Raw genomic sequence first — 20,000 nt, forward strand, 5'->3', positions numbered from 1 at the left:
AAGAGTGCTGGGTTGCGCCCCGAAAATAGCTGATCTACAAGCTTTCAACGTGCCTTACACGCGTTACCTTACCGCGGTGACATTTCAATTGTTCCCCGCATTTGACCCATCTCTTGGAGCGAGGGGGGTCGCCCACACGCAATGCGTTTTTGGCCCATAAAAAATGTGTCTTTTTAAAAACTCCGGCCACAGTGTCTGTAGATCTAATAAAACCCTCTGTACGTCCCTGTTTGGACAAGATAAGATAAAACTCCGGCCACAGTGTCTGTAGATCTAATAAAACCCTCTGTACGTCCCTGTTTGGACAAGATAAGATAAAACTCCGGCCACAGTGTCTGTAGATCTAATAAAACCCTCTGTACGTCCCTGTTTGGACAAGATAAGATAAAACTCCGGCCACAGTGTCTGTAGATCTAATAAAACCCTCTGTACGTCCCGGTTTGGACAAGATAAGATAAACAGAGGTTTTGGCTCCGCCACTTTGACCTCATCCTCACCCTGTCATTGCATCTTGACTCCATACTTTATTACTTACACCTGCATATAGGCTGGAGAATGTTACGGTATAAATTGCATTTGCGCTGAGGAAACATATTGTCCAATTAATAATACCGTATTTTATCCGGGTGTTTTTTCCGTGCGTGCGTGCGTGCGTGGCGTGCGTGCGTGCGTGCGTCCGTGCGTGCGTGCGTGCGTGCGTGCGTGGTGTGCGTGCGTGCGTGCGTGCGTGCGTGGCGTGCGTGCAGCAGTGACACATGGAGTGCTGCACTCGTAGGTTTGTGTCCTTAATGTATTGTGAGGCTGAGGCTGAGCTGCTATAGAAACACCTTCAGTCACTTTGAAGCAGATCCTCACTTCTATACACTCTGTTAAACACATGTATTGATTTCGTCGACTAATACTATGACAAAACAATATTTGTCGACGACCCTTTTCCACGGACGAAAACTAAATGAAACTAAGTGAAAACTAAGCTTTGATGACCAAGACTAAATATATTGACAATTTCGTCAACAAATTAAAACTAGACTAAAATGTTAGGAAGGGACTAGTGGACAAGAGATCCACTAGGAAGGGACTAGTGGACAAGAGATCCACTATAAGTCATTTTACACTTGGTTGCATGCTGAAAATAGCAGATCTACAAGCTCACAACGACGCACTGTGAGCCACGCATCACTAGTGTCCGTGACCCACACACACACACACACACACACACACACACACACACACACACACACACACACACACACACACACACACACACACACACACACACGGTCAGTGATTTAAATCATCACTTGATGACACAATACAGTTATTACAGTGCGGTATTTACATTAAGTTCAATTTCACCAATAAGAAAGAGAATAACAAAATCTTAACTGTGTGTGCGTGTGTGCGTGTGTGTGTGTTTGTGTGTGCTTGTATGCGTGTGTGTGTGTGTGTGTCCGTGTGTGTGTGTCCGTGTGTGTGTCCGCGTGCGTGCGTGCGTATCTGCGTGCGTGCGTGCGTGCGTGCGTGCGTGCGTGCGTGCGTGCGTGCGTGCGTGCGTGCGTGCGTGCGTGCCTGCCTGCATGCGTGGGTATGTGCCTGCGTGTATCTGCGTGCGTGCGTGCCTGCCTGCCTGCCTGCATGTGTGCGTATGTGCGTGCGTGTCCACAGCGCCACCATGGAGCCCAGTAAACAGGACGAGGAGGACTATGAAGACGTTCCCATCAACAAGACGTGGGTTTTGTCTCCTAAAGTCTACGAGAGCGACGTCACCCTGATCCTCAACAAGCTGCTGGAAGGTTACGACAACAAGCTGCGGCCCGACATCGGAGGCAAGTAGGGGAGGGGGGGGGGGGGAGGGGAGGGGAGGCCCGACATCGGAGGCAAGTCGACCAAAACACTAACGTTCATAGATATATATAAACTCTAGATAGCTCACCCGCGCTGTTGGCCAATGGAGAGTGACGTCGTTACGTGGCGGCCATCTTACCTCGGGACACATAACATTGTGTCTATGGGGCATGTACTCTTAAATGACCATAACTTGCTCAATTTTCAACCGATTTTCAAACGGTTTGGTTTGTTATAAACGTCAGAGACGTCCGCATACTTATATGCTTTTATACGACGTTCATATGAAAAAATAAATTAAGCAGATAAGTGTCCTGAATCATAGCCACGTTGACAACGTTTGTAATAAACCAACCCGTTTGTAAATCCGTCAAGATTTGAGCGAGTTATGACTGTTTCTGTTTGAGCTGCCATTGAACATAATGTACTGTAGCCCCGAAGTAAGATGGCTGCCGGGTGAACGACGTCAGAAACTCCGCCTTGAGCCATCTAGTGTTTATATATATCTATGCTAACGTTTGTATCCTCAACATAAATGTGTCACGTGGTATAGCGGCCGCCATACTTCTGGGATGGTCTGGTCTCTTTACATGTTACGATGAGTAGGGATGAGGACCCGAATGCAGGCGACAGCAGGCAGAGCAAGACAACTTAGAAGGATGTATTTGACCCATTCTGGGCGGGAACCCCTTTTGGTGTTTCAAGCATTACGTTACACTTTAGCTATTGAAGAAGAGCAGATCTACAAGCTCGTAGCGCGCCACCGAGTGGCGCGCTACGAGCTTGTAGGTCTGCTATTTTTGAAAAATCGTGAAAATTTGCGGCACAAATCTTTGAATGTAATATTCTTTCAGAGCGAATGTTTTTAACTCAAATCTTTGCTTCTGGGGGAGGGTTCCCTGGAACAACACATTTTCAGATGGGGATCGGTGGCAAATTACATATCATTTTTGGGGTTCTTGACATGAAATATATGGAGATACAGAAACATCCTTCAGAAAACTGTCAGAAGGTAGAAGACATTTTTTAATTTTCTACGTCAGGCCTAAAGGGGTTAACAAACGGAGGTTCTTCCATAAACAGGGCAAAGAAGACAGGAAACATACAGGAAACATACAGGAAACATACAGGAAACATACAGGAAACATACAGGAAACATACAGGAAACATCACAGAAAACATACAGGAAACATCACAGAAAACATACAGGAAACATACAGGGAACATACAGGAAACATACAGAAAACATACAGGGAACATACAGGAAACATCACAGAAAACATACAGGAAACATCACAGAAAACATACAGGAAACATCACAGAAAACATACAGGAAACATCACAGAAAACATACAGGAAACATACAGGAAACATACAGGAAACATACAGGAAACATACAGGAAACATACAGGAAACATACAGGAAACATCACAGAAAACATACAGGAAACATACAGGAAACATCACAGAAAACATACAGGGAACATACAGGAAACATCACAGAAAACATACAGGAAACATCACAGAAAACATACAGGGAACATCACAGAAAACATACAGGGAACATCACAGAAAACATACAGGAAACATACAGGAAACATCACAGAAAACATACAGGAAACATACAGGAAACATCACAGAAAACATACAGGAAACATACAGGAAACATACAGGAAACATACAGGAAACATACAGGAAACATACAGGAAACATCACAGAAAACATACAGGAAACATCACAGAAAACATACAGGAAACATCATAGAAAACATACAGGAAACATACAGGAAACATCACAGAAAACATACAGGAAACATCACAGAAAAGATACAGGAAACATACAGGAAACATACAGGAAACATACAGGAAACATCACAGAAAACATACAGGAAACATACAGGAAACATCACAGAAAACATACAGGAAACATACAGGAAACATCACAGAAATCATACAGGAAACATACAGGAAACATACAGGAAACATACAGGAAACATACAGGAAACATCACAGAAAACATACAGGAAACATACAGGAAACATACAGGAAACATACAGGAAACATACAGGGAACATACAGGGAACATACAGGAAACATACAGGAAACATCACAGAAAACATACAGGAAACATACAGGGAACATACAGGAAACATACAGAAAACATACAGGAAACATCACAGAAAACATACAGGAAACATACAGGGAACATACAGGAAACATACAGGAAACATACAGGAAACATCACAGAAAACATACAGGAAACATACAGGGAACATACAGGAAACATACAGAAAACATACAGGGAACATACAGGAAACATCACAGAAAACATACAGGAAACATACAGGAAACATACAGGAAACATACAGGAAACATACAGGAAACATACAGGAAACATCACAGAAAACATACAGGAAACATCACAGAAAACATACAGGAAACATACAGGAAACATACAGGAAACATACAGGAAACATACAGGAAACATACAGGAAACATACAGGAAACATCACAGAAAACATACAGGAAACATACAGGAAACATCACAGAAAACATACAGGAAACATACAGGAAACATCACAGAAAACATACAGGAAACATCACAGAAAACATACAGGAAACATACAGGAAACATACAGGAAACATACAGGAAACATCACAGAAAACATACAGGAAACATCACAGAAAACATACAGGAAACATACAGGAAACATACAGGAAACATACAGGAAACATACAGGAAACATACAGGAAACATACAGGAAACATCATAGAAAACATACAGGAAACATCACAGAAAACATACAGGAAACATCACAGAAAACATACAGGAAACATACAGGAAACATACAGGAAACATACAGGAAACATACAGGAAACATCACAGAAAACATACAGGAAACATACAGGAAACATCACAGAAAACATACAGGAAACATCACAGAAAACATACAGGAAACATACAGGAAACATACAGGAAACATACAGGAAACATACAGGAAACATACAGGAAACATACAGGAAACATCACAGAAAACATACAGGAAACATACAGGAAACATCACAGAAAACATACAGGAAACATCACAGAAAACATACAGGAAACATACAGGAAACATACAGGAAACATACAGGAAATACAGGAAACATACAGGAAACATACAGGAAACATACAGGAAACATACAGGAAACATACAGGAAACATCACAGAAAACATCACAGAAAACATACAGGAAACATACAGGAAACATCACAGAAAACATACAGGAAACATCACAGAAAACATACAGGAAACATACAGGAAACATACAGGAAACATACAGGAAACATACAGGAAACATACAGGAAACATCACAGAAAACATACAGGAAACATACAGGAAACATCACAGAAAACATACAGGAAACATACAGGAAACATCACAGAAAACATACAGGAAACATACAGGAAACATACAGGAAACATACAGGAAACATACAGGAAACATACAGGAAACATCACAGAAAACATACAGGAAACATACAGGAAACATCACAGAAAACATACAGGAAACATCACAGAAAACATACAGGAAACATACAGGAAACATACAGGAAACATACAGGAAACATACAGGAAACATACAGGATACATACAGGAAACATACAGGAAACATCACAGAAAACATACAGGAAACATACAGGAAACATCACAGAAAACATACAGGAAACATCACAGAAAACATACAGGAAACATACAGGAAACATACAGGAAACATACAGGAAATACAGGAAACATACAGGAAACATACAGGAAACATACAGGAAACATACAGGAAACATACAGGAAACATCACAGAAAACATCACAGAAAACATACAGGAAACATACAGGAAACATCACAGAAAACATACAGGAAACATCACAGAAAACATACAGGAAACATACAGGAAACATACAGGAAACATACAGGAAACATACAGGAAACATACAGGAAACATCACAGAAAACATACAGGAAACATACAGGAAACATCACAGAAAACATACAGGAAACATACAGGAAACATCACAGAAAACATACAGGAAACATACAGGAAACATACAGGAAACATACAGGAAACATACAGGAAACATCACAGAAAACATACAGGAAACATCACAGAAAACATACAGGAAACATACAGGAAACATCACAGAAAACATACAGGAAACATACAGGAAACATACAGGAAACATACAGGAAACATACAGGAAACATACAGGGAACATACAGGAAACATACAGGAAACATACAGGAAACATACAGGGAACATACAGGAAACATACAGGAAACATACAGGAAACATCACAGAAAACATACAGGAAACATACAGGAAACATCACAGAAAACATACAGGAAACATACAGGGAACATACAGGAAACATACAGGAAACATACAGGAAACATACAGGAAACATACAGGAAACATACAGGGAACATACAGGAAACATACAGGAAACATACAGGAAACATACAGGAAACATCACAGAAAACATACAGGAAACATCACAGAAAACATACAGGAAACATACAGGAAACATACAGGAAACATACAGGAAACATACAGGAAACATACAGGAAACATCACAGAAAACATACAGGAAACATACAGGAAACATACAGGAAACATCACAGAAAACATACAGGAAACATACAGGAAACATACAGGAAACATACAGGAAACATACAGGAAACATCACAGAAAACATACAGGAAACATCACAGAAAACATACAGGAAACATACAGGAAACATCACAGAAAACATACAGGAAACATACAGGAAACATCACAGAAAACATACAGGAAACATCACAGAAAACATACAGGAAACATCACAGAAAACATACAGGGAACATCACAGAAAACATACAGGAAACATACAGGAAACATCACAGAAAACATACAGGAAACATCACAGAAAACATACAGGAAACATACAGGAAACATCACAGAAAACATACAGGAAACATACAGGAAACATCACAGAAAACATACAGGAAACATCACAGAAAACATACAGGAAACATCACAGAAAACATACAGGGAACATCACAGAAAACATACAGGAAACATCACAGAAAACATACAGGGAACATCACAGAAAACATACAGGAAACATACAGGAAACATACAGGAAACATACAGGAAACATACAGGAAACATCACAGAAAACATACAGGAAACATCACAGAAAACATACAGGAAACATCACAGAAAACATACAGGAAACATCACAGAAAACATACAGGAAACATACAGGAAACATCACAGAAAACATACAGAAAACAAAGGAAACATCACAGAAAACATACAGGAAACATCACAGAAAACATACAGGGAACATCACAGAAAACATACAGGAAACATCACAGAAAACATACAGGAAACATCACAGAAAACATACAGGAAACATACAGGAAACATCACAGAAAACATACAGGAAACATACAGGAAACATCACAGAAAACATACAGGAAACATCACAGAAAACATACAGGAAACATCACAGAAAACATACAGGGAACATCACAGAAAACATACAGGAAACATCACAGAAAACATACAGGGAACATCACAGAAAACATACAGGAAACATACAGGAAACATACAGGAAACATACAGGAAACATACAGGAAACATCACAGAAAACATACAGGAAACATACAGGAAACATACAGGAAACATCACAGAAAACATACAGGAAACATACAGGAAACATACAGGAAACATACAGGAAACATACAGGAAACATACAGGAAACATCACAGAAAACATACAGGAAACATCACAGAAAACATACAGGAAACATACAGGAAACATCACAGAAAACATACAGGAAACATACAGGAAACATCACAGAAAACATACAGGAAACATCACAGAAAACATACAGGAAACATCACAGAAAACATACAGGGAACATCACAGAAAACATACAGGAAACATACAGGAAACATCACAGAAAACATACAGGAAACATCACAGAAAACATACAGGAAACATACAGGAAACATCACAGAAAACATACAGGAAACATACAGGAAACATCACAGAAAACATACAGGAAACATCACAGAAAACATACAGGAAACATCACAGAAAACATACAGGGAACATCACAGAAAACATACAGGAAACATCACAGAAAACATACAGGGAACATCACAGAAAACATACAGGAAACATACAGGAAACATACAGGAAACATACAGGAAACATACAGGAAACATCACAGAAAACATACAGGAAACATCACAGAAAACATACAGGAAACATCACAGAAAACATACAGGAAACATCACAGAAAACATACAGGAAACATACAGGAAACATCACAGAAAACATACAGAAAACATAAAGGAAACATCACAGAAAACATACAGGAAACATCACAGAAAACATACAGGGAACATCACAGAAAACATACAGGAAACATCACAGAAAACATACAGGAAACATCACAGAAAACATACAGGAAACATACAGGAAACATCACAGAAAACATACAGGAAACATACAGGAAACATCACAGAAAACATACAGGAAACATCACAGAAAACATACAGGAAACATCACAGAAAACATACAGGGAACATCACAGAAAACATACAGGAAACATCACAGAAAACATACAGGGAACATCACAGAAAACATACAGGAAACATACAGGAAACATACAGGAAACATACAGGAAACATACAGGAAACATCACAGAAAACATACAGGAAACATCACAGAAAACATACAGGAAACATCACAGAAAACATACAGGAAACATCACAGAAAACATACAGGAAACATCACAGAAAACATACAGGAAACATACAGGAAACATCACAGAAAACATACAGAAAACATACAGGAAACATCACAGAAAACATACAGGAAACATCACAGAAAACATACAGGAAACATCACAGAAAACATACAGGAAACATACAGGAAACATCACAGAAAACATACAGGAAACATCACAGAAAACATACAGGGAACATCACAGAAAACATACAGGAAACATCACAGAAAACATCACAGAAAACATACAGGGAACATCACAGAAAACATACAGGAAACATCACAGAAAACATACAGGAAACATACAGGAAACATACAGGAAACATACAGGAAACATACAGGAAACATCACAGAAAACATACAGGAAACATCACAGAAAACATACAGGAAACATCACAGAAAACATACAGGAAACATCACAGAAAACATACAGGAAACATCACAGAAAACATACAGGAAACATCACAGAAAACATACAGGAAACATCACAGAAAACATACAGGAAACATACAGGAAACATACAGGAAACATACAGGAAACATACAGGAAACATCACAGAAAACATACAGGAAACATCACAGAAAACATACAGGGAACATCACAGAAAACATACAGGAAACATCACAGAAAACATACAGGAAACATCACAGAAAACATACAGGAAACATCACAGAAAACATACAGGAAACATCACAGAAAACATACAGGAAACATCACAGAAAACATACAGGGAACATCACAGAAAACATACAGGAAACATCACAGAAAACATACAGGGAACATCACAGAAAACATACAGGAAACATCACAGAAAACATACAGGAAACATACAGGAAACATCACAGAAAACATACAGGAAACATCACAGAAAACATACAGGAACTCAACACAACAGGGAACTACGAACCAACAAGAACACAAAGCAAAGACAGGACTTAAATACACACAGGATAACAGCTAGGGCAGCCAGTTCAGTATTTTAGCCGTGACGTGAGCGCCCCCTCCTGAGATACTTCCGGGTCCTACTTTTGTGTCGCTTTTGTGTCCCCATAGAGTTATACTGTGACGCTCCGTCGGACTAAATCTGAGACGAAAACAACCACGAAAGTCTCATTTTACCGCTTTCCTCACAACAACAAAGCTGCTGCTCTCCCAAACCTGGCTGTGACAGGCCGTTTTCCCCACACTGGATACTATCGCCTTTTATTTCATTGTGTCAACTAAATCCTCATTAATGCAAACTAGATTCAACATACTCAACCCTGCACACATTCTAAATATGCCCCCGAAATATTTTACTGAGCATATGGACTGTTATCACCTTCAATAATAATGATAATAATAGTCTTTATTGTCTCCACATCATATATTTTCTTTGTCATGGACAGTTGTACAGAACATTAATAATTCTACTCGAGTTTAAGCATTAAGACTTATTTTAACCCTCAATGGCTTCCTTTCTGAAAAATAACGTCATTGTAAAAAGATTCACACGTTTAGATATTCTATTTACAATGAGAAGCGGACGGGAGCTGGACGTAACTAGGACTACAAAATGACCCGGACGTAACGCAGGACTACAAAATTACGTCAGGCTTAAATACTGAGTAGGATAGGACAGACAAGGTAACTAACAGTAACTGTAGGAAGACAGGAAACACTAGGAACAATACTACAAAATAAGATACACAAAACCAAGGCAACAACAGAGTAACAGAAAACCAAAACCAAAGAGAAACAGTCAGGAACACAATGAGCAAATACATACAAAACTACTGAAATCAGTGAAATGACAGAAATACATTTTAAAGTCCAATATCTAGATAAGGACAGTCAAAGGTCACGGTTCTGAGGAGCGGACCGTGACCTTATGTTGAGCGACCATCCTGTGTGCTAGACTGTACACGTTTATTTTTTTAAACTGACATCTCACAATGGTGCAGACTTGCTCAGTACATATAAGTGCCACAGCAGGTCACGTCGAGGGAATGAGCCAGAAAACGGAATTAGATTCTCATCTTTCCAGCATGGAGACGGCATCGAGGAACCCGGCCAGATTGACGAGTTTACAATTTATTTTAGGATGGCTTGGTATAGGCATACTTTGGTTAGACATAGCATTGGTTAGCATGCGCACGGGCGCAGAGACATAACGTCCAACAAAAGCATCGAAGCACAGCCGTGTTTGTTCACGACATCTTCCTTGTCCTCGTAAGGTATTCGGGCCCGGCGTTCTTTCGATCCATCCCGGTGTTGGTTCACTGTGTTGTCGCCAAGAACGAGCTCAATATTTATAATCACAGACCACCGTCACTCTATTCTGAGTGATGTGGGCTAGAGTTAGTCACTCTATTCTGAGTGATGTAGGCTAGAGTTTAAAACATACCACCGTCTCTATTCTGAGTGAACTGGGCTAGAGTTTAAAACATACCACCGTCTCTATTCTGAGTGAACTGGGCTAGAGTTTATTAAAACATACCACCGTCTCTATTCTGAGTGATGTGGGCTAGAGTTTAAAACACACCACCGTCTCTATTCTGAGTGAACTGGGCTAGAGTTTAAAACACACCACCGTCTCTATTCTGAGTGAACTGGGCTAGAGTTTATTAAAACATACCACCGTCTCTATTCTGAGTGATGTGGGCTAGAGTTTAAAACACACCACCGTCTCTATTCTGAGTGATGTGAGCTAGAGTTTAAAACACACCACCGTCTCTATTCTGAGTGATGTGGCCTAGAGTTAGTCACTCTATTCTGAGTGATGTGGACTAGAGTTTAAAACATACCACCGTCTCTATTCTGAGTGATGTAGGCTAGAGTTTAAAACACACCACCGTCACTCTATTCTGAGTGATGTGGACTAGAGTTTAAAACATACCACCGTCACTCTATTCTGAGTGATGTGGACTAGAGTTTAAAACATACCACCGTCACTCTATTCTGAGTGATGTGGACTAGAGTTTAAAACATACCACCGTCTCTATTCTAAGTGATGTGGACTAGAGTTTAAAACACACCACCGTCACTCTATTCTGAGTGATGTGGACTAGAGTTTAAAACATACCACCGTCACTCTATTCTGAGTGATGTGGACTAGAGTTTAAAACATACCACCGTCTCTATTCTGAGTGATGTGGACTAGAGTTTAAAACACACCACCGTCTCTATTCTGAGTGATGTGGACTAGAGTTTAAAACATACCACCGTCACTCTATTCTGAGTGATGTGGACTAGAGTTTAAAACACACCACCGTCTCTATTCTGAGTGATGTGGGCTAGAGTTTAAAACACACCACCGTCTCTATTCTGAGTGATGTGGACTAGAGTTTAAAACACACCACCGTCTCTATTCTGAGTGATGTGGACTAGAGTTTAAAACACACCACCGTCACTCTATTCTGAGTGATGTGGACTAGAGTTTAAAACATACCACCGTCACTCTATTCTGAGTGATGTGGACTAGAGTTTAAAACATACCACCGTCACTCTATTCTGAGTGATGTGGACTAGAGTTTAAAACATACCACCGTCTCTATTCTGAGTGATGTGGACTAGAGTTTAAAACATACCACCGTCACTCTATTCTAAGTGATGTGGACTAGAGTTTAAAACACACCACCGTCTCTATTCTGAGTGATGTGGGCTAGAGTTTAAAACATACCACCGTCTCTATTCTGAGTGATGTGGACTAGAGTTTAAAACACACCACCGTCACTCTATTCTGAGTGATGTGGACTAGAGATTAAAACACACCACCGTCTCTATTCTGAGTGATGTGGACTAGAGTTTAAAACATACCACCGTCTCTATTCTGAGTGATGTGGACTAGAGATTAAAACACACCACCGTCTCTATTCTGAGTGATGTGGGCTAGAGTTTAAAACATACCACCGTCTCTATTCTGAGTGATGTGGGCTAGAGTTAGTCACTCTATTCTGAGTGATGTGGGCTAGAGTTAGTCACTCTATTCTGAGTGATGTGGGCTAGAGTTAGTCACTCTATTCTGAGTGATGTGGGCTAGAGTTAGTCACTCTATTCTGAGTGATGTGGGCTAGAGTTAGTCACTCTATTCTGAGTGATGTGGACTAGAGTTAGTCACTCTATTCTGAGTGATGTGGGCTAGAGTTTAAAACATACCACCGTCTCTATTCTGAGTGATGTAGGCTAGAGTTTAAAACACACCACCGTCACTCTATTCTGAGTGATGTGGACTAGAGTTTAAAACACACCACCGTCACTCTATTCTGAGTGATGTGGACTAGAGTTAGTCACTCTATTCTGAGTGATGTGGGCTAGAGTTAGTCACTCTATTCTGAGTGATGTGGACTAGAGTTTAAAACATACCACCGTCTCTATTCTGAGTGATGTGGACTAGAGTTTAAAACATACCACCGTCACTCTATTCTGAGTGATGTGGACTAGAGTTTAAAACATACCACCGTCTCTATTCTGAGTGATGTGGACTAGAGTTTAAAACATACCACCGTCTCTATTCTGAGTGATGTAGGCTAGAGTTTAAAACACACCACCGTCACTCTATTCTGAGTGATGTGGACTAGAGTTTAAAACATACCACCGTCACTCTATTCTGAGTGATGTGGACTAGAGTTTAAAACATACCACCGTCACTCTATTCTGAGTGATGTGGACTAGAGTTTAAAACATACCACCGTCTCTATTCTGAGTGATGTGGGCTAGAGTTAGTCACTCTATTCTGAGTGATGTGGACTAGAGTTTAAAACATACCACCGTCTTTATTCTGAGTGATGTGGACTAGAGTTTAAAACACACCACCGTCTCTATTCTGAGTGATGTGGACTAGAGTTTAAAACATACCACCGTCACTCTATTCTGAGTGATGTGGGCTAGAGTTAGTCACTCTATTCTGAGTGATGTGGGCTAGAGTTTAAAACATACCACCGTCTCTATTCTGAGTGATGTGGACTAGAGTTTAAAACACACCACCGTCTCTATTCTGAGTGATGTGGGCTAGAGTTTAAAACACACCACCGTCTCTATTCTGAGTGATGTGGGCTAGAGTTTAAAACACACCACCGTCTCTATTCTGAGTGATGTGGACTAGAGTTTAAAACACACCACCGTCTCTATTCTGAGTGATGTGGACTAGAGTTTAAAACACACCACCGTCACTCTATTCTGAGTGATGTGGACTAGAGTTTAAAACACACCACCGTCTCTATTCTGAGTGATGTGGACTAGAGTTTAAAACACACCACCGTCTCTATTCTGAGTGATGTGGACTAGAGTTTAAAACATACCACCGTCTCTATTCTGAGTGATGTGGGCTAGAGTTTAAAACACACCACCGTCTCTATTCTGAGTGATGTGGGCTAGAGTTTAAAACATACCACCGTCACTCTATTCTGAGTGATGTGGACTAGAGTTTAAAACACACCACCGTCTCTATTCTGAGTGATGTGGGCTAGAGTTTAAAACACACCACCGTCTCTATTCTGAGTGATGTGGACTAGAGTTTAAAACATACCACGTCTCTCTATTCTGAGTGATGTGGACTAGAGTTTAAAACACACCACCGTCTCTATTCTGAGTGATGTGGACTAGAGTTTAAAACACACCACCGTCACTCTATTCTGAGTGAACTGGGCTAGAGTTTAAAACATACCACCGTCTCTATTCTGAGTGATGTGGACTAGAGTTTAAAACATACCACCGTCACTCTATTCTGAGTGATGTAGGCTAGAGTTTAAAACATACCACCGTCACTCTATTCTGAGTGATGTGGGCTAGAGTTTAAAACATACCACCGTCTCTATTCTGAGTGATGTGGACTAGAGTTTAAAACATACCACCGTCTCTATTCTGAGTGATGTGGGCTAGAGTTTAAAACATACCACCGTCTCTATTCTGAGTGATGTGGGCTAGAGTTTAAAACATACCACCGTCTCTATTCTGAGTGATGTGGACTAGAGTTTAAAACATACCACCGTCACTCTATTCTGAGTGAACTGGGCTAGAGTTTAAAACATACCACCGTCTCTATTCTGAGTGATGTGGACTAGAGTTTAAAACATACCACCGTCTCTATTCTGAGTGATGTGGACTAGAGTTTAAAACACACCACCGTCTCTATTCTGAGTGATGTGGACTAGAGTTTAAAACATACCACCGTCTCTATTCTGAGTGATGTGGACTAGAGTTTAAAACACACCACCGTCTCTATTCTGAGTGATGTGGACTAGAGTTTAAAACACACCACCGTCTCTATTCTGAGTGATGTGGACTAGAGTTTAAAACATACCACCGTCTCTATTCTGAGTGATGTGGGCTAGAGTTTAAAACACACCACCGTCTCTATTCTGAGTGATGTGGACTAGAGATTAAAACACACCACCGTCTCTATTCTGAGTGATGTGGGCTAGAGTTAGTCACTCTATTCTGAGTGATGTGGACTAGAGTTTAAAACATACAACCGTCTCTATTCTGAGTGATGTGGACTAGAGTTTAAAACATACCACCGTCACTCTATTCTGAGTGATGTGGACTAGAGTTTAAAACACACCACCGTCTCTATTCTGAGTGATGTGGACTAGAGATTAAAACACACCACCGTCTCTATTCTGAGTGATGTGGACTAGAGTTTAAAACATACCACCGTCTCTATTCTGAGTGATGTGGACTAGAGTTTAAAACATACCACCGTCACTCTATTCTGAGTGATGTGGACTAGAGTTTAAAACATACCACCGTCACTCTATTCTGAGTGATGTGGACTAGAGTTTAAAACATACCACCGTCACTCTATTCTGAGTGATGTGGACTAGAGTTTAAAACATACCACCGTCACTCTATTCTGAGTGATGTGGACTAGAGTTTAAAACATACCACCGTCACTCTATTCTAAGTGATGTGGACTAGAGTTTAAAACACACCACCGTCTCTATTCTGAGTGATGTGGACTAGAGTTTAAAACACACCACCGTCACTCTATTCTGAGTGATGTGGACTAGAGTTTAAAACACACCACCGTCTCTATTCTGAGTGATGTGGACTAGAGTTTAAAACACACCACCGTCTCTATTCTGAGTGATGTGGACTAGAGTTTAAAGCACACCACCGTCACTCTATTCTGAGTGATGTGGACTAGAGTTAGTCACTCTATTCTGAGTGATGTGAGCTAGAGTTAGTCACTCTATTCTGAGTGATGTGGACTAGAGTTTAAAACATACCACCGTCTCTATTCTGAGTGATGTGGGCTAGAGTTTAAAACAAACCACTGTCTCTATTCTGAGTGATGTGGGCTAGAGTTTAAAACAAACCACTGTCTCTATTCTGAGTGATGTGGGCTAGAGTTTAAAACAAACCACTGTCTCTATTCTGAGTGATGTGGACTAGAGTTTAAATGCCAGAAACAGGACGCCGCAAGCTTTTCAGACGCCGCCCCCCTCTTGGTGACGTACGTTTTTAACTCTATACCACCTTTCATAACATGAGTCACATGACATGAGTCACATGACACATGCAGCTCAAAGTGCTTTGACCCATTTAGATGACACCAGATTCTACAAAGGTCAAAGGTCATCTGAATCATGACAGTTTTCTGAAAAACCCTATGTTTCTTTCTTTTCAAAATCTTTTTATTCAGGTTTTTCGACAGTAGCCCAGGGGCAAGTATTAGACAGACATATAAAATATAAAAATAAAACTCAATCCCCTATCCCACCCTCCCCCCACCCACAATCCCAAGGATAGTCGGAACAGTCTGGAGGAAATAAAATAAATATATATATATATACACACACATACACAAAATACATGCATACATAATTACAAAAAATAAAAATATAATAAAATAAAAAAGCAGATTTTTCATAGAGCAGATTTTGTTTCTGTTGTGGTTTGGCGTTGGCCGAGGCATAGGCACGGCACACTATGCAGTTTGTGTGTTGTGGTAGAATGTCATAAACGGGCCCAAGGGCTTGTAAAACTTTTTCTCAGAGCCGGCAATTGAAAACCTTAACATCTCCAACTCGAGACAGGACATTATATCACGAAGCCACTGACGGAGCACGGGCGGTAAAAAAACCCAAAAAAAAACCCTATGTTTCTATGTCAACCTTTCTCACGTCAAGGACCCCCAGAATTATCTGTATTTTATCTGTACCCCCCCCCCCCCCCCCCTCAGATTTGCGCCACATTTTCACGATTTTTCAAAAAATAGCAGATCTACAAGCTCGTAGCGCGGCACTCGGTGCCGCGCTACGAGCTTGTAGATCTGCTATTTTTCAGTAGCTAAAGTATAACATAATGCTTTAAACACCAGAAGGGGTTCCCGCCCCAAAACGGGTTAAGGAGCAACAAAGAAAAACATAAATGCAAAAGGATAAAACAACATTCAAATAGTATAGCAAAAAAAATCACACCTGTGTGAACTGAGTGGTGCAACTCCATGTGGGGGTCCCCCAGGGGTCCCTGTACTGTACTGTACTGTACTGTACTGTACTGTACTGTACTGTACTGTACTGTACTGAGGTTCGGACTTAACTTCCGCTCGCTCGAGCCATTTGTACTTCCGGCAGTCTTCCAGGTGAAATTAATAGCTTGGGGGCGGGGCTAGCACTCCGGTTCGGTCTCTATCCTTTTATTACTCTTTGGTTGGTACCCTAAGCATTGAACAGCAATGTCAGTCCGTCCCTACGTCCCTATGTCCCTATGTCCCTATGTCCCTATGTCCCTACGTCCCTATGTCCCTACGTCCCTACATCCCTATGTCCCTATATCCCTACATCCCTATGTCCCTATGTCCCTACGTCCCTATGTCCCTAAGTCCCTACGTCCCTATGTCCCTACGTCCCTATGTCCCTACGTCCCTAAGTCCCTATGTCCCTATGTCCCTACATCCCTATGTCCCTACGTCCCTATGTCTCCAGAACCACCACAAAAGGCTCTGATCAGGCTCTGCCAGTGGGCCCAATGAGGCCAAGTCCCCACACCTGTGCAATTTCCAGCCTCTGCCTCACAGAGTTGCACCACTTGCTTCAAACTGGTATGATTGTTTTTAAATATATGCCATATTGTAGGCACTGGGAGTCAGGTCAGCACTGGAAGACCTGAGGGGGCGGTTTAGATCTATAGGCACTGGGAGTCAGGTCAGCACTGGAAGACCTGAGGGGGCGGTTTGGATCAATAGGCACTGGGAGTCAGGTCAGCGCTGGAAGACCTGAGGGAGCGGTTTGGATGTATAGGCACTGGGAGTCAGGTCAGCACTGGAAGACCTGAGGGAGCGGTTTAGATCTATAGGAGTCAGGTCAGCGCTGGAAGACCTGAGGGAGCGGTTTGGATGTATAGGCACTGGGAGTCAGGTCAGCACTGGAAGACCTGAGGGAGCGGTTTAGATCTATAGGAGTCAGGTCAGCACTGGAAGACCTGAGGGAGCGGTTTGGATCTATAGGAGTCAGGTCAGCACTGGAAGACCTGAGGGGGCGGTTTAGATCTATAGGAGTCAGGTCAGCACTGGAAGACCTGAGGGAGCGGTTTAGATCTATAGGAGTCAGGTCAGCACTGGAAGACCTGAGGGGGCGGTTTGGATCTATAGGAGTCAGGTCAGCACTGGAAGACCTGAGGGGGCGGTTTAGATCTATAGGAGTCAGGTCAGCACTGGAAGACCTGAGGGAGCGGTTTAGATCTATAGGAGTCAGGTCAGCACTGGAAGACCTGAGGGAGCGGTTTAGATCTATAGGAGTCAGGTCAGCACTGGAAGACCTGAGGGGGCGGTTTGGATCTATAGTCATACTGTATGTAGGAAATGGAGACATTAACCCATTTAGACCTGACGTCGAAATTAACAAAAAAAAGTCTTTAATTAAAAACCATGTTTCTATGTCAGTTGTTCTCAAACATATTCATGTCAAGGAACCCCAAATATATAATATATATGACATTGGCCGCTGACCCTCATCTGAAAATATGTAGTTCCAGGGACCCTCTCAGTAGCAAAGATTTGAGTTAAAAACTCGCTCTGAAAGAACATATATTCAAAGATTTGAGTTAAAAACTCGCTCTGAAAGAACATATATTCAAAGATTTCAGGCACATTTTCACGATTTTTCAAAAATAGCAGACCTACAAGCTCGTAGCGCGCCACTCGGTGGCACGCTATGAGCTTGTAGATCTGCTATTTTTCAATAGCTAAAGCATAACATAATGCTAACACCAAACGGGGTTCCCGCCCAGAATGGGTTAAATATTAATAACCCAATAAGCTCCAATGGATCCACTGTATTTAGTATATTGCTGTTTAGTTAAAATCTCTTGTTAATACTTTTCACATGGATCAATATTTATTGTATTTATCGAGTGTGGTATTCCTACTTTTGCTGCAGCAAAATAAAAGGTATATATATTGTGTGTGTTTCAGTGCGGCCCACAGTGATCGAGACAGCGGTTTATGTCAACAGCATTGGACCTGTCGACCCCATTAACATGGTGAGCAGTACTATTATATATTAAATACATTTATTGCTTATGGCGGAATACTCTGTCATATAAAATCCACCTTTCTCGGCCCCACCTCTCTCCCATTGTTTATATTGTGTTTTAGTTTCCAAGATGGCCGCAGCACCAGGAGGGGGTGGCCTTACTGGGCTGCGTTCACACATTCAAGACACCTGTCTTGGGTCTGTCTTGTGTCTGTGTTTAATGGCCGCTCCAATGCATTTCCAATGGAAGCCCATATGGTTTGACCAAACATTTTGTTTGATGGGGGGGAGGGGGGGGGCAGAACACCTCCATCAAAGCTGTGTTCAGACACAAGTCAGGTGTCAGACACAAGGCAAGTGTCTTGAATGCAGCCCAGTAAGGGCAACAGTACACGGCACTCCATCTTTAAGTATTTTGATGATTGATTGACTGATTGATTGATGTATCTCTCTGCATGCCTTTCCCAAGGAGTACACCATCGACATCTTCTTCGCCCAGACGTGGTACGACAGCCGGCTGAAGTTCAACAGCTCCATGAAGCTCCTGATGCTCAACAGCAACATGGTGGGAAAGATCTGGATCCCAGACACCTTCTTCAGGAACTCACGCAAGTCCGATGCCCACTGGATCACCACGCCCAATCGGCTGCTGAGGCTGTGGAGGAACGGCAGAGTCATGTACACACTCAGGTAGAGGTCAAAGGTCACTGGATCACCACGCCCAATCGGCTGCTGAGGCTGTGGAGGAACGGCAGAGTCATGTACACACTCAGGTAGAGGTCAAAGGTCACTGGATCACCACGCCCAATCGGCTGCTGAGGCTGTGGAGGAACGGCAGGGTCATGTACACACTCAGGTAGAGGTCAAAGGTCATGTACACGCTC

At 41.4% G+C, this 20,000-nt stretch overlaps 1 protein-coding gene across 1 annotated transcript in view; it reads left to right on the forward strand.

Annotated features, from left to right (window-relative positions):
- gabrg1 (gamma-aminobutyric acid type A receptor subunit gamma1) overlaps positions 1 to 20,000 on the forward strand; it is a gene marked incomplete at both ends in the record, with an annotated part of 41,699 nt that overhangs the window by 9,011 nt on the left and 12,688 nt on the right. Inside the window, 3 exons of the mRNA XM_079531129.1 lie at positions 1,666 to 1,826; positions 19,056 to 19,123; positions 19,586 to 19,806. Coding sequence (XP_079387255.1) covers positions 1,666 to 1,826; positions 19,056 to 19,123; positions 19,586 to 19,806 — 450 coding nt within the window. The remainder of the gene's footprint in view (positions 1 to 1,665; positions 1,827 to 19,055; positions 19,124 to 19,585; positions 19,807 to 20,000) is intronic.

Source organism: Electrona antarctica, assembly GCF_951216825.1.
Source record: "Electrona antarctica genome assembly, contig: scaffold_72, whole genome shotgun sequence".
NCBI lineage: Eukaryota > Metazoa > Chordata > Actinopteri > Myctophiformes > Myctophidae > Electrona > Electrona antarctica.